The sequence below is a fragment of the Mycteria americana genome, unplaced genomic scaffold, assembly GCF_035582795.1.
Source record: "Mycteria americana isolate JAX WOST 10 ecotype Jacksonville Zoo and Gardens unplaced genomic scaffold, USCA_MyAme_1.0 Scaffold_46, whole genome shotgun sequence".
Lineage (NCBI taxonomy): Eukaryota > Metazoa > Chordata > Aves > Ciconiiformes > Ciconiidae > Mycteria > Mycteria americana.
Window position 1 is genome coordinate 1159821 of NW_027445633.1, and position 15569 is coordinate 1175389.

The following is a 15569-nucleotide window of genomic DNA, read 5'->3' on the forward strand; positions in this document are numbered from 1 at the left end:
CTGGTTACGGTGACGACTTTCTCAAGTGCCTTTGTCTCTCTTCTTGCCTCTCTTGGCAGAAGCATTGTGGTGCTGCTCCTTCATTTCCCACTTGCATCTGTGCTGCTCCTCTTCCTGCTCTTGGGCTCCATGGGGTTGGGGGAGTTTCTGACACTGACCCTTCAAGCCTTGCTAGGCAGGGGTCTGTGCGGGGGTGAGGTGTCCCAGCCCCCTTCTGTCCCGTGGGGCTCCAGGAAATGTGGCCTGTGGGCTTGTGAAACGAATGGCTCTCCCCAAAGGAGATCCTCTCTGCAGAACACTTAACCATTTCCCTGCAGTGTCCTGCCTGGCTGTGAGCTTGACACCAGACACAGCTGTCTCACAGCATCTGTGTGATACCTGAGACACCCATAAAGGAGCCCCAGAGGTGCTAAGACTGTGGACATGGTCTTTAAAAAGCAGCTGTAGGTGGGTGTCCTGGTTTTGGCTGGGATAGAGTTATTTTTCTTCCTAGTAGCTAATATAGTGCTGTCTTTTGGGTTTAGTATATGAATAATGTTGATAGCACACTGATATTTTAGTTGTGGCTAATTAATGTTTACACCAGTCAAGGACTTTTCATCTTCCCCTGCTCTGCCAGGTGCACAAGAAGCTGGGAGGGGGCACAGCCAGGATAGTTGATCCAAACTGACCAAAGGGCTATTCCATACCGTATGATGTCATGCCCAGTATATAAACTGGGGGGAGTTGGCCGGGGGGTAGCGGTTGCTGCTCTGGGACTGGCTGGGCATTGGTCGGTAGGTGGTGAGCATTCGCATCACTTCTTTTTTCCCTGGTTTTTGTCCCTATATCTCTTTTTTGTTGTTTTCCTTTTTGTTATATTTTTTAATTATTATTAATAGTATTATTATATTATTTTTTCTTTTTCCGAATTATTAGACTGTTCTTATCTCAACCCACAAGTTTTCTTAATTTTGCTCTTCCAATTCTCTCCCCCATCCCACCAGGGGCGGGGAGGGAGGGTGAGCAGGCGGCTGTGTGGTGCTGAGTTGCTGACTTAAGTGAAGCCACGACAGTGGGCAGCTGAAAGGTGCCCTGCATGTCCTTACCTAGAAGGAGAGTGTTGAGGCCACTCTCAGGTGCCCTGTGAAAGAGGAAGAAGTTCAGAGATCTGACCTTTGAGTCTGGACTCCTCTACTCTCAGCAGGTTGTGGTTTCTTTTAAGGGGAACATACGACTGTGATTGTCCTCCAACTCAAGCACACTTGAGTGCAGGGTAGCTGGGGACAAGACTGACAGGAACAAGAGTGACAGTGAACCCTTTTGCCACTCAGCTCGCATGATATAAAGGCTGAGGATTTCTAACTTTGAAGAAGATTGACCGGCTAGGACAGGAGTATCTAAAAGAAAATAAAGAAAATGAAAAAAATGAAAGACTCTCATTTTCTTCCTTGAAAAGTCTGTCCTAACTTGTCACTGCCTTTCCCTTCTTCAAGAGCCCCCCATGCCCAGAGGCAGCAGATGTCCAACAGCAGCTCCACCACCCAGTTCCTCCTCCTGGCATTTGCAGACACGTGGGAGCTGCAGCTCTTGCACTTCTGGCTCTTCCTGGGCATCTACCTGGCTGCCCTCCTGGGCAACGGCCTCATCATCAGCGCTGTAGCCTGCAACCACCGCCTCCACACCCCCATGTACTTCTTCCTCCTCAACCTCTCTGTTCTTGACCTGGGCTCCATCTCCACCACTGTCCCCAAATCCATGGCCAATTCCTTGTGGAACATCAGGGCCATCTCCTACACAGGATGTGCTGTACAGGTCTTTTTCTTCCTATTCTTGATCCCAGCACAGTATTCTCTCCTCACCGTCATGGCCTACGACCGCTACCTTGCCATCTGCCAACCCCTGCATTACGGGATCCTCCTGGGCAGCAGAGCTTGTGTCCACATGGCAGCAGCTGCCTGGGGCAGTGGGTTTCTCAATGCTGTGCTGCACACGGCCAATACATTTTCCATACCCCTCTGCCAAGGCAATGCCCTGGACCAGTTCTTCTGTGAAATCCCCCAGATCCTCAAGCTCTCCTGCTCACGTTCCTACCTCAGGGAAGTTGGGCCTATTGTCACCAGTTTTATCCTTGCTCTTGGGTGTTTTGTTTTCATTGTGCTGTCCTATGTGCAAATCTTCAGGGCTGTGCTGAGGATCCCCTCTGAGCAGGGACGGCACAAAGCCTTTTCCACGTGCATCCCTCACCTGGCTGTGGTCTCCCTGTTTATCAGCACTGCCATGGTTGCCTACCTGAAGCCCCCCTCCATCTCCTCCCCATCTCTGGATCTGGTGGTGGCTGTTGTGTACTCGGTGGTTCCTCCAGCAGTGAACCCCCTCATCTACAGCATGAGGAACCAGGAGATCAAAGAAACAGTAAAGAAACTGATTCACTGGTTTCACCTTCAGCAGCAGTAAGCTGCCCATCTCTCCTCACTGGTTAATTCCAGTTTTTCCCATGATGATCATGTTCATACAGGCATATTTGTATGCGTCCAATATCTCCAGAAGTGTGCCCTGGCTGTGCATACCTTTGGACAATGTGTCATCACGGTGTCAGAGCTGGCTTCCTGAGGAGCATCTCTGTAATAAACGGTGTCTCCCCATGGCAGCTCCTGAAGTCTGGGCTCTTCTTTATGCTGAAGTCAGGACTAGGCCCCAGGAACTGCACTCACCATGGCCTGTTGTTGACCTTGGTTCTCAGTGGGCTCACAGGAAGAGGGCACTGGGAGACGTTTTGGGGAATGAGGGCTGGACTCAACTCTCAGCTGTGGGTGTGCAGTGCCACTAGAAATGGTGAATGGTCTCCAAGATGCCTGCCAGGGCTCTCCCACATGCAGCAGAGCTGAATGGTAGCTGCCCAGCTTTCTGGAGGGGAAACTGGAGTCCCCAGGACAGAAGAGGGCATCTACAAGGAAATGATGTGCCTGGGGGTGGCCATCCCAAAAGAAGGGACCATCCAAGGTGGAGTCACCCAAAGGCAAAGCACTATATTTAAGTATCCACAAGCAAACAATGCTCTGCCATAGCAGGGGAGGCCGTGGGGACCCAGCAAGATCAGCAAAAGGAGACTGGAGGGTGAGACACATCTCCTTCAGTCAAAGCCCAAGGATGGTTCATTGTGCACACCGGAAGACATCCCGATCCATGAGAAATGCTCTGAGCTCCTTCCACAGCTTTAGACCCCTGGCAAGGAGCTCAGTGGCACTGCCCAGTCCAGCTGGCCCTAACCAGCACAGCCAGTGTGGAGTCACTCCATGGTCCCATAGCCCACTTGCTCTGCAGAGCATCACTGCCAGCTTGGGGCCCTGTGAGGAGCACAGGGAGGGTGCCAGGAGCACCAGGCCAGATTGCGATGCACAGCCAGAAGTCCTTGCTGTCTTGGTGCTCCACCAGGCCTGGGAAGTGGCTGGAGAAGGATTGGTCTCCACTGCTTGCCATCTCTTAGTGCCACCATCACTCCTTAAGGGTGGAATGGAGGGGGAGGCTGGGGCCCTGTGTCAGGGCTTGCATTGAAAGAAGTTTTTTCCCAGAAGACACATAATTTTGCTGCTGTTGTTCAGACCCCGTGCCCATCACATGTCCTTGAGACAACCTTCCCCACCCTGTGTGTCAGCCCTTACCCCAAAAGCTACTCCAAGACAAAGCCCCTCAGCCAGTGTCCAGCTGTGACCACAGGGAGGACAAGAGCTCTCTTGGGTCCTCTGCAGGGCTCAGCATACAGAGGAGAACTTGGGAAACTGTAGACCATCCCCATGACTGTGGAGGCCCTCAAGAAGAGTCCCGCAGTCCAAATATCCAGCCCGGCTTGTCACTGCATGAACAGCCAGGAGAAGGTTCCCCAGGAGCCTCATTCCAGACCCCATCTCCTCGTACCAGCCCCAGCACCCAAACAGGCAGAGCTCTCCACGTTGTCACTGCAGTGGTTCCAGGGACCCAAGAGACTCCTGTGCGGGAGATGTTTGCTGGGCAGAGCCAACCCAGTGCTCTCAGCAGCTCCTCTGCAGCCAGAGCAGCTCTCCATGGTCAGAACAGGACTCACTGCTGCTCATGGGCTCGGGGGTCTCTTGGGTGCTGCAGCCACTGGCACTGCCTGCTGGCAGCTCCCAGACTGAGGGCTGAGCTTTGGTGCCCTGCAACACAGCTCCTGCTGGGCTTGTGCTCCTGGTCACAACTCTCTGAACATGGTTATTAGGTCAGTTCCCAGTCCACCTCACTTTCCCCTTATCTAACCTATACTTTGTCAGCCTGTCCAGGAGGATGCTAGAGGAGACAGGCTGACAGCTCCCAAGATCCTCCTTCTTGCCCTTCTTGGAGACAGGAGTGACATTGGCTTCCTTCCACTCCTCAGGAACCTCTCCCAGTAACCATGACCTTTAAAAGAGAATCGAGAGTGGCCTCGCAGTGTCATTGGCCAGCTCCCTCAGCACTCGTGGGTGCATCCCCTCAGTTCCCATAGGCTCAGGTATGTTCACTTTGTTTAAATGTTCCCTAACCTGAGACTCCTGCACCAACGCTAAGTCTCTCCTACTCAACATTTCCCCCTGGTCTCAGGGCCCTGGGATGCCTGAAGGCTGGTCCTAGCAGGAACGACTGAGGTGACGAAGACATTGACTATCTTGGGCTTTTCCATATCCTGGACCATATACCACGTATATTTTCCATAGTCTTCCTTTTGCACTTTATGTAGTTGTGGAACCTGGTTTTGTTCTCCTTCAGGACGCTAGCCAGATTCAGCTCGAGTTGGGCTTTGGCTTTCCTAAGCCCATCCCTGCACACTTGGGAAGTTATCATCGATGTCCTCAGAAACCTTTAGGATGGTTGTGCCTTGCTATCTTGCTCCTCAGGCAGCTACCTAGGTGGTTCAATTGCAAGAGCAGGAGGACCAGGTTGTGAGAACATGAGGCTTCTTCCAGTGGCCTGAAGAAGGGCTCATCTCCTTCTTCCTGATCAAGCAGTCAACAACAGACACCCACTGAAAGGTCACCCATGTTGGTCTGCCTGCCAATCCCCACCCACAAGCTCTCGACAGGCTCATCATCTATCCCAAGGCAGAGCTCCAGGCTTTTCCACTGCAATTTCATTTAACTATGCTCTCCTATTCTTATTTATTCGCTGTCATGAACTTTCATTCCTATTGCTGTGATCTTGTTAGAGGCACCACAAGCCAGATGAGCCATCTGCACACCCACATTAACCTCTGACACAATGGACCTTCACTCCAAATGGACATCGAGAATCTCTTGGGTTTGACAAACTGAAACTACACTGTGGCCCCCCACTACAAGAGGGATATTGAGGTACTGGAGCGGGTGCAGAGAAGGGCAACGAAGCTGGTGAAGGGTCTGGAGCAGAAGTCTTATGAGGAGCAGCTGAGGGAGCTGGGACTGTTTAGCCTGGAGAAAAGGAGGCTGAGGGGAGACCTTATCACTCTCTTCAACTACCTGAAAGGAGGTTGTAGAGAGGTGGGGGTTGGTCTTTTCTCCCAGGTAACAAGTGATAGGACAAGAGGAAATGGCCTCAAGTTGCGCCAGGGGAGGTTTAGACTGGATATTAGGAAATTTTTCTTCACCGAGAGGGTTATCAAGCATTGGAACAGGCTGCCCAGGGAAGTGGTTGAGTAGCCATCCCTGGAGGTATTTAAAGGACGTTTGGATGAGGTGCTTAGGGACACGGTGTAGTGGTGGTTTTGGCAGTGTTAGGTTTATGGTTGGACTCGATGATCTTAAAGGTCTTTTCCAACCTATATGATTCTGTGATTATATGATTCTGTGATTTCCAAAGAGAAGGGGTCTTCTCCTTCTGATCTTCTGATGTTCTGCATCAGGGGACAGAACCACCCTGTTGTACTGCTTTTTGGCTAGGGTGGAATTACTTTTCATCCCAGTAGGCCATATGGTGCCGTGGTTTGGATTTGTGACCAAAACAGTGCTGATAACACAGCGATGTTTTAGTTACTGCTGAACAGTGCTTGCACAGCATCAAGGCCTTTTCTGCTTCTCATGCTGCTCCACCAGCAAGTAGGCTGGGGGTGAACAAGGAATTGGGAGGGGACAGAGCTGACCCCAACTGACCAAAGGGATATTCCATACCATAGGATTTCAGGAGTGAGTGAGCAGCTGTGTGGGACAGAGCTGTCTACCAGGGTTAAACCACAACACCCGTCCATCAAGGCAGGCTCAGACATGACTGGCTGAGGAGCAACCTCAAGGAGAAGGGTTTGGGCATTACTAGGAATGCCATAGCAGGCAGTGGTGCTACACAGGAATATGGCCATGAGCACATTGGGCTGCACTGGGAGGAGTGTGGCCACCTAGGCAAGGGGAGGTATTGTCCATCTTGACTCAACACTGCTGTGGCCACATCTGCAGTAGCGTGCCCCAGTGTGGGGCTCCCCGTTCTGGAGGAATGGGAAGGAACAGTTATGTGGCCAGAGAAAGTCTGCCACGATAGGCTTAGGGGTCGTGTGTGGAGAGTCTGAGAGACCTGGGCTTCTTTAGCCTGGTGAAGTGGAGGCTGAGGGAAGAAGAGTGGTAGATCGGGACAGCTTGAAAATTGCTTTCAGAGATGATGGCACTTTTTTTGATAGTGGGAAAGAGCATGAGAAAGGAAAACCACAGGAAGCTGCAGCTTTGGATGTCCAGAGTGCACCTCATGATAAAGAAATGTCATCCTGAAGGTTGTGCTGTGGTGCAAACCATCACCCAGAGGGAGTCTGGATCAGCCCATGGCTTTGTGTTTCAAGGAAGAGCTGGCAAGGATGGAGAGACAGCAGCACAGGTAGGGACATACTGGGGTGAGAAGAAGGTGGGGAAGCACGTTGGGTGTCTGCAGCCTGCAGGGAAACAGGCAGAGGCATGGGGCAGTGTAGGAAGGCGTGTGGTGCAGATGGCCAAGGGCGCTGGCAAGGCTGAAAGGCCCTGACAGAAACGAGGTCTTTGTCCCCTTGCCTATGGCTGATGTCCCTGCCACAAAGGCCTAAGAGGAGAAACATTGTCCTCATGGTAATGGGGTCTCATTGCCCCCTCGCACCCACCCCGGGGAGCCTGGGAGGTGTCGTACCATTGTCCTTCACTTGGCATTGCACTCCCCACATCCCAAGGAAGAGCCCTGAGTCACACCGGAGGGACTGGATCTCCCTTCCCAGGGGCTGGGGGTCAGGGCATGGCCATCCTCCTTCATCCAATAAGCCAAGGGTTTTCTCAGCATCAGCATTGCCTGCACTTTGCCTTTGCCTGCCTGTCATCATGGCCTCCAATTACCTGCTCTAACGAGTCCCTTGGGAGGCTTTGTCTGTAATGGCCCTCAGAGGGGCCCATTAATGCTTCAAGGTACTTTGGGCTTTGCTTCTGACTTTGACTTCTTGAGACGTTTCTTCAGTCTCCTCTGAGTACCTCATCTTCATGGACTCAGCACCAAACACGCCATGGGGCTCATTAAAATACAAAAAGCCCTAATGAGCCATGTCTCTTCCCGTAACTTTCTTCAAGCCCTCAAGACTTGTACACCTAATTGGAGAGGCTTCAGTTATGATGAAGATTCACTTAATGAGGAAGATTTTAAAGAAGATTTCATAAAGGAGGATTTTTTTTAAAGGGTATTTTCTATCACTTTTCAGTATAAAGAAGAAGTGATAGCAGCATTCTACAATGGATATTGATCCAGAGGGTCTTCTGAAGATATCTGGACAGGCAGGAGAAGCAGTCCTTTGAGGTCTGACACTGTAAGGACAACCTTGCTCCTCACATCCCCATCCCCACCACTTCCCTTATTGGCCACCTGGGACTTGCATCACTTTTCCTCACATCAGACTTCTCACTTTTAGGGGCCCCAGTGTACCTGAGGTGCTGGCCTGGCATTGGCGTCTATCAGAGGGGACCTGTGGCAGAGCAGAGCACCTTGCAAGCTGCAGGTGGAGGCTGGGCAGGGCTTCCCGGAGCATCTCCACTGGCACCGGGTGTCTGTGTCCCTGTACCTGAAGGCATTTGTGTCCTACATCCATTCCCAGTTCTGAGAAACAATTTCGTTTACAAAAAAAAAAAAAAAAGGAAATCCCTCCTCAAAGACTGAAAACAAGCTGAAAAGTCTGCTGACACATTGCTTTGGCTCTTTCTCTTCATTTCTCCTTACTTTCATTTCCATTGATGTTAACTGACATCTGACAGGCATTACAACAAGACCATTTTGTGTCTTGCACAGTCCATGCCCCCAAACCCTTCCCCGCCCAGGACTCCTCAGTCTTTGCCCAGAGCAAGTCACACTGAGGTGTCGACCTCTCTTCACTGCTTTAGTTGTTTTATTTTAGATGGTCACTTACAGCACAGGAGGATTCACGCCCCATAAACATCTGCTCTGCTCCAGTTAGAAACAGGGCCCAACAGCATCTTAGGATCATAAGTGAGCTGAGGTTGGAAGGCACCTCAGGAAGTCTGCAGTGCAACCTGTCAGAAACAGGGTCAGACCAAATTGTTCAAGGCTTGATTCAGTCCGAGTTGGAAACCCCCCAAGGACAGAGAATGCACAACCTCTCTGGGTGACCTGTTCCAGACCGTGCAAGAGCTCATGGGGAAAAAAGCTTTCCTTATGTGCTGGCTGAACCTCTCCTCCTTCACCTTCCTCCCATTGTCTTTTGTCCTCCCACCATGCCCCACAGTGAAGACCCTGGCTCTGTATTCTCCATGACCTCCTCGCAGGTACTGGCAGGCTGGGGTGAGGCCACCCCGTCCTTCCCTTCTCCGGGCTGGACAAGCCCAGCTCCCTCAGCCTCTCCTTACAGGCAAAGTGCTCCAGTCCCTGGCTGTCCTGAGGGCCCTTTGCTAAACCCTCTCCAGCTTGCCAATATTTTCCTGAATTGGGGATGTGAATTCTGGGTGGATTATTCCAGAGAATCCCTTCCCTCGGTATCCTGGCCGTGCTCCTGGTCATACAGCCCAGGACCCTGCTGGCCTCCCCTGCTGCCAGGACACACGGCTGCCTCCTGTCCAGCTCCCTGCCCACCAAGACCTTTCCCACAGGGCTGCTCCCAGCCAGGCAGACCCCAGCCTGTGCCATCACCACGGTGAGTCCCCTGCAGGGGCAGAAACTGCCATTTGTCCTTCTGGGGTTTCATGAGGTCTCTGCCAATACGTGCCCTCCTCCTCCTTGAACCCCTTCATTGAGCACAGAGGCCATGGAGACCTTTTCAGTAAAGACTCAGGCACAGAAGGCATTGAGTGCCTCAGCCCCAGCATCAGTGTCTGCTGTTATTAAATCACCCTCTCCATTCAGCAGCAGCCCTGCATTTCCCTTGTTCAGCCTTGGTCTCTAACACAGCCATTAGAGCTCTTCTTTTCACTCTTGACTTTTCTTGCAGCCACTAACTCCAGGTGAGCTTTGCCTTTCCCAAACTCATACCTGCACAGCAAAAGCAATGTACATAAATTCCTTGTCTGTACCTGTCCTTGCTGTCACCTCCTGTCATCTCCTTCATGGCCCCTGTCTGTGCCCTGTCCTGGGACGTCCCAGCCCCACTGCCCCACACATGGTCCCACAGCCCCACTGTGCAGGCACAGCACAGGACAGGGTGCATTCAGGGTGGGGAACGGTCCCTCTGACATGATGCCCACAGCAGTCCTTGGGGCTTTGTCACCCCATGGCCTTCCTCTTAGGCAGCCTCTCCAAGCTCCTGGAGAGGCCATGTCAGCTGTGGGGCTTCACAGATAGCCATGCTCCAGGGCCTGCCAGGGTCTGGGCCAAGAGAGAGACCGGGCAGGGCTGGCCATTCCCCTGATACAGGCACTGAGCCCAGCAGGAGGATGGAGATGACCTCGCAGCAAAACTCACCCATAAACCTGGGCTGAGCAGCCAGTGCTGGAAATGGCTGGTGAGAGAGGCTGGGCGGTGACGACTGCCCTGGGTCACCTTCCTGGTCTGTCTATGCCACCAAGGGCACAGACCAGGCCCCTCTCGTCTGTGCTTTCAAGTCTCAGCTCCCTTCCATAAGCCCAGGCTCTATACTACAAACCCAATGGAGGGTGTCCTCAATCTGCATGGGCACACAGCTCAGCTAACTTTGGCATTTTCTGGGCACTTTCCAGCCCAGCCCAGCCCCTCCTCGGATCTCCCCATCTCCCCTCCCCTCTCCCCAGCACAGCATAGCACAGCACAGCAGCCCAGGCTGGGCTGGCCCCATGGCAGTGCCCACCGCAGGGTGCTACAGAGCTCTGAGCACCCACAGCACAGCCCCAGCCCCTCTGAAGGGCACAGCAGCTCTTGGGGGGGAGAGGAGGGTCAGCCTCCCCATCAGCCCCAGGGCTGCAGCATGAGGAGACAGAGGCCAGTGTCTTCCTGTGTCCCCTGCTCTTCTCTCCAGGAGATCCTTACTGGCCGCTGCTGGCAGCCCGTCTGTGCCAAGTTCTCTCCGCAGCAGAAGACTCCTGGCCCTGGGACTCCTCTGGCTGCTCCTGCTGCCCCAGTGACAGAGCAGCCTGTCCCAAGCTGCTGCATGCAGAAATAAGTTTCTCTGTGTCATCAGTTTCCCCCTGGAACTAGAGAGTTGTGCCTTTGCTCTTCTGCAGGGATCATCCATGCCTCTGGAGAGCCTTTCCCCAGGGGACTGTGTCTGTGCTGGCCTGATCGCATGCTTCTGCCCCCTTCCCATGCTCCCTGCAGGGCCCCAAGCTGGTGGTGCTGCTCTGCAGAGCCAGCAGGCTGTGGTGCATGGGAGCCATGGGGAGACAGCCCCAGGAAGATCCCTGCTGATCATCACCATCTCCAGGGGCACTGGCAGCCGCAAGTGAATGCTCAGTCCAGGTCTCCTTCCCTAATTCATCACCCCAAGCCCTCTTCCCCTCAGCCCATGGAGAACCCAAGCACAGCAGCACGGCCTTACAGGGGCAAATTCTTCAGCCTGTTCCTGACCTCTGCTTTGGAAGAAGAGCACAACCTCGAGTCAGCGGCACTGAGAAAAACCCTTTTATTACAGAGATGTGACATGGGAGGCCAGCTGTGGCACCACGCCAGACACACGTGCTACCTTTGGTTCAGACAGAGTGGGTTCATGCCTCTGGAGAAGTGGAAGGAATGCAGAACGCTCGGGAGAAGTAGAGTTTTCACAGAGAAATTCCCAAAGTACAGGAGGTTCCCTACGTCCATTAGAAATCACTTGTGCAAGGACATGAGCAGCTTATTGCTGCTGAAAACTACGGGATGAATCAGCTTCTTCAGTGCATCTTTGAGCTCCTGGTTCCTCAAGCTGTAGATGAGGGGATTCACTGCTGGGGGAACCACCGAGTACAGAACAGCCACCACCAAATCCAGGGATGGGAGGAGATGGAGAGGGGCTTCACATAGGCAAACATGGCAGTGCTGATAAACAGGGAGACAACAACCAGGGGAGGGACGCACGTGGAAAAGGCTTTGTGCCGTCCCTGCTCAGAGGGGATCCTCAGCACAGCCCTCAAGATCTGCACATAGGACAGCACAATGAAAACAAAACACCCCAATGCTAAACAGGCACTAACAATAATAAGCCCAACTTCCCTGATGTAGGAGTGTGAGCAGGAGAGCTTGAGGATCTGGGGGATTTCACAGAAGAACTGGTCCAGGGCATTGCCTTGGCAGAGGGGTATGGAAAATGTACTGGCCGTGTGAAGGAGAGAATAGAGAAACCCACAGCCCCAGGCAGCTGCTGCCATGTGGACACAAGCTCTGCTGCCCAGCAGGGTCCCATAATGCAGGGGTTTGCAGATGGCAATGTAGCGGTCATAGGCCATGATGGTGAGAAGACAATACTCTGCTGTGATAAAGAAGAGGAAGAAAAAGACCTGGGCAGCACATCCTGTGTAGGAGATGTCCCTGATGTCCCACAGAGAATTGGCCATGGCTTTGGGGACAGTGGTGGAGATGGAGCCCAGGTCAAGAACAGAGAGGTTGAGGAGGAAGAAGTACATGGGGCTGTGGAGGTGGTGGTCACAGGCTATGGCAGTGATGATGAGGCCGTTGCCCAGGAGGGCAGCCAGGTAGATGCCCAGGAAGAGCCAGAAGTGCAAGAGCTGCAGCTCCCACGTGTCTGCAAATGCCAGGAGGAGGAACTGGGTGATGGAGCTGCTGTTGGACATCTGCTGCCTCTGGGTGTGGAGTACTTAACAAGGAGGAAAGGACAGTGACAAGTTAGGGGAGACTTCTCTGAGGGAAACCAAAGCCATTTCCATACTACGCACTCCCTGCCCCTTCTCCAGTTCTATGAGACCTTCATCCACCTCTGTGGCTAGAGCTCTGGGTGGTGCTGGCTGAGTGTGCCAGGAGGAGCAGGACCTCTGCCCGCTGGCTGCCATGGAGTCAGCCCTGCTCTGCAGCAGTGGGTTCCTGGGAATGGTGTGGGCAGTCCTGGTGGTTGAATTTGTCAGATAAAACTGCTCCCAATGCAAAAGGGCTTGTCAGTATCTGCACTGCCATTGCTAAGAAACCACAATCGCAAAAGTGTTTGAGAGAGAGAGGGTTTTTCACAGCTCTCTCCCATCTCAGCTGCAGGTTTTCTGGGATTTCAGAAACCCTCATCATTTCTGCTGCACTCAGGGAGAGCAAAGGGAGCCCTGCGAGGCCAGAGGATTGCCTGTCGGTTAGTGCAGAGTGAGGGGAGCTGCTCTGTCCCTCTGTCTTGTTCCCAGCTGCCCTCTGCTTGTCCCTTTCTGAGACAGATTGTAATCACACTCACATGTTAACCTCAAAAGACACCAGGCACTGCTGAGAGCAGAGAAATCCATTGCTGAGAACTGAGTGTCTCACCCTTTCTCAAGGTCTCAGCACCCCACTTGTAGCCAAGGACACACAGGGTTCATTTCACCAACCCAGCAGCATTTCCTTGGACGTAGCGTCTCTGTGCTTCTCCATGGGGCATTCAGGTAACACCAAGATGCTATAGGACAGATTTGCATCCTGGAGGGAAGCTCACAGCTTGGAAGGACACCCCAAGGAGATAGCCAAGGGTCCTAATGATGCTATCTCAGTAAGGGAGAGTCAGCTCATTCGCTGGGGAATGACACAGGTGCATTGCCTACAGCCCCACAGCTTAGAGGAGAGGTTGGACACTTCATTCCCATGGACTCACCTGCATGGGAGGAATCACAAGAGCAGCGGCAGTGCCTGACTCGGCTGCTGCAGCTCTCATCCCCAGAGAGCCTGACAGCAAGATCAAGAAAACAATCACAGACTAGTGGAGAAACAAGGAGAAATGCAGTGATGGTCTGGCTGAGAGAGGCACGTGGAGAGGCAGCCGGGCACTCAGGACAGCGTTACCCTCACCCAGCTGTGCACAACACCTCCCAGACACCAACATTGCCAGGCAGCTGCTCTCAGCCCTGTGCTCTGCAGAGGGACATGGGCACGTGGCTGGAGAGCTGCAGCACGGCTCTGCTGGAGCTCTGGATGCAGAGGAGGTGGTTCACGCCTTGGACCCCACAGCCCTGAGGGCAGAGGCTTTGCTGGGTGGGACAGAAGGCGAGGGGGCTTGCTCAGGGGAAGGGGTCTGCATTGGAGGGGATCATAGGGAGATTTCTGAATTCTCCCTCCCACAACATTTCTGGTTTCATTTCCTCTCATTCCCTGATCATATCTCTGCTGCCTGGAGATTTTCCTCCTGGGAGGTGTTTCCCTGTCCCATTCTTTCCCTGTCAGTGCTCACAGATCCCATCCCAACCTCTGTGCACTCCCCCTGGCCCTACAGAAACCTGCCTGTTTGCAGGGCACTGGCTGCACGCATGGTCCTGTTTGCAGGTGGAAAAAGGGCAGGGAAGAAACACCGTGATGGGTCCAGCAGAGGTGAAGCTGGTGCTGTCCATAGGCAGAGGAGCGGCTGAAGGCACTCTAGGAGGTTTCTGGCAGACCTGCTGATCACTCAGAGTTACAGCTCAGGAGTCTCAGTGACTTCTTCAAACTTGAGAGATCCCTTTTTCCACCTCCCCGTGCCCCCCAACTAGGAAATGAAAAACACAAAACCAGGAAAGCTTCTTGTCTTTAAGGAAATCCCTGCATTGACCTTCCCCTTGAAAAGTCCCCTCAGAAATGCCCTGGGGGTGATCTGGAGCTGTGAGCAGCCCTGACCAACGCAGCACCCTCTTGACAGCAGAAGGACCCTCTCCTGCCAGCAGTTGCTTCTTCCACCCACAGCTTCTCCCCGCACTGCTGCTGGCAGCTCCCCAGGTAAGCTGAGAGCTGACCCTGGCAGGAGACAAAGGTCCTGCCCCAGCACACAGCCCCTGGGGTGCAGGGGCCCTGCTCTCAGGGACAGCCCTGGGCACCCCTGGGTGCAGCCCCAGCTTCACACTCTGCAGCCATCCCCGGGTGAAGGCAGCCGACATGCCCCGTCCCTCTGATGGTGCAGCAGGGAAGCCGTGCTCCAAAGCCAGTCATTTTCTCTACACTGGGGAAACTGTGAGAGCCCTCCTGGCAGATCCCGTAGGCTGTGGGATGTGCCAGCTTTAGGAGATCTTTCCAGGAGGTGCAGGTGCAATGCCCTGCAGGCAGAGACTTACCAGGTAGAGGGCTGTGAAGATTATTCTGCAAGTGAGCTCTCCTCTGTCCTCCCACTCCCATCTGCCTTTAACCTCTCTCTGCCTCACTGCTCTCCCCTCAGTGCCTGCAGGCAGTGCCCTCAGCCCTGCTGCCCTTTGCAGAGGAGCTGCTCCTGGGCAGAGCTGTCTCTCTGCAGCGCTGCCCGCTTGCCAGGAGCTCCCTCCATGCCAGGAGCCCAGCCCAGCTCAGCAGCAGAGGACCAGCCCAAGGCAGCACTTTCTCTGCCCCCTCTGGGCTCCCTCCAGGTGTCCCTGGGGCTGCAGGGGAACCTGCTGGGAAACAGGCTGGAGTCAGCACTCATGTTCCCTCCCTCACCTGGGGAGAGACACTTCTTTCCAGCAGAGTCACTTCTCCTCTCAGAGACAAAGTTCCATCTAAATATCACCTTTTTTGGTCTCATTGTTAGACAGCACTCTCAGACAGTGGCAGGCAGGGATCTCCCTTACCCCTGCTGAGGGAAGGGATTCAGCTGAGTTCATGGAGCATCTCATCCTGCGTTTCCATTCCTCGTATTTGAAGGAGACTCAGCTCCCTCCCATGCCTGCCACAAACCCACAGGAGGTGGGATTCCTCTGGCCTCTGTCCAGGAGTGCACAACATAGGCACCTGCATGGGAGCTCCTTCTCTCAGCTCCCTTGCTAATTAATGCAGATGGAGGGCAGCAGTGAGGTGTTCAGATGCAAATACCTGGTGACATTGGAGTTGCCAGTGGTGGTCCAAGATACCTGCAGGCAACTGCAAGCTCTAATGGAGAAGTTCATAAAGCAGGGCAACATCTCAGGGATCATACATGAGCCTGGTAGGAAATTCCTTTGCCCAAGTGAAATGACAGCTGCTGCCCAAATAAAGGCCAAAAGAACCTTTTCCCACTCAGTATGTTCATGGCAGTTTATAGAAGTATTCATATGAACGACTGCAGTCATGTCCCATAGGGAGAGCAGGACACAGCACTGAGCCGTGTTGAACCTCATACAATTGAGCTCAGCCCATCGACCCACCCT

The 15569-nt window shown here is 53.4% G+C and overlaps 2 protein-coding genes across 2 annotated transcripts; one reads left to right on the forward strand and one right to left on the reverse strand.

Moving 5' to 3' along the window:
- The first annotated feature begins 1500 nt into the window (after positions 1-1500).
- Positions 1501-2436, forward strand: LOC142403900 (olfactory receptor 14C36-like). The gene has a single exon (XM_075490200.1). The coding sequence runs from the start codon at positions 1501-1503 to the stop codon at positions 2434-2436; it is 936 nt and encodes a 311-aa protein (XP_075346315.1).
- Positions 2437-2451: 15 nt separating this feature from the next.
- Positions 2452-12116, reverse strand: LOC142403901 (olfactory receptor 14I1-like). Its single transcript, XM_075490201.1, has 2 exons — positions 11672-12116; positions 2452-2549 (listed from the first exon to the last, which is right to left on the reverse strand). The coding sequence occupies exons 1-2, from the start codon at positions 12114-12116 to the stop codon at positions 2452-2454; spliced, it is 543 nt and encodes a 180-aa protein (XP_075346316.1).
- Between the last annotated feature and the right edge of the window lie 3453 nt (positions 12117-15569).

Bases quoted from the DNA above. Each gene is read 5' to 3' on its own strand.
- LOC142403901 (XM_075490201.1), bottom strand. From the start codon at position 12,116: ATGTCCAACAGCAGCTCCATCACCCAGTTCCTCCTCCTGGCATTTGCA. The intron at 2,550-11,671 runs GTGGGTTTCTCT...CATTGTCCAAAG, and splicing joins GGCAGCAGCTGCCTGGGGCT to GTATGCACAGCCAGGGCACA.
- LOC142403900 (XM_075490200.1), top strand. From the start codon at position 1,501: ATGTCCAACAGCAGCTCCACCACCCAGTTCCTCCTCCTGGCATTTGCA.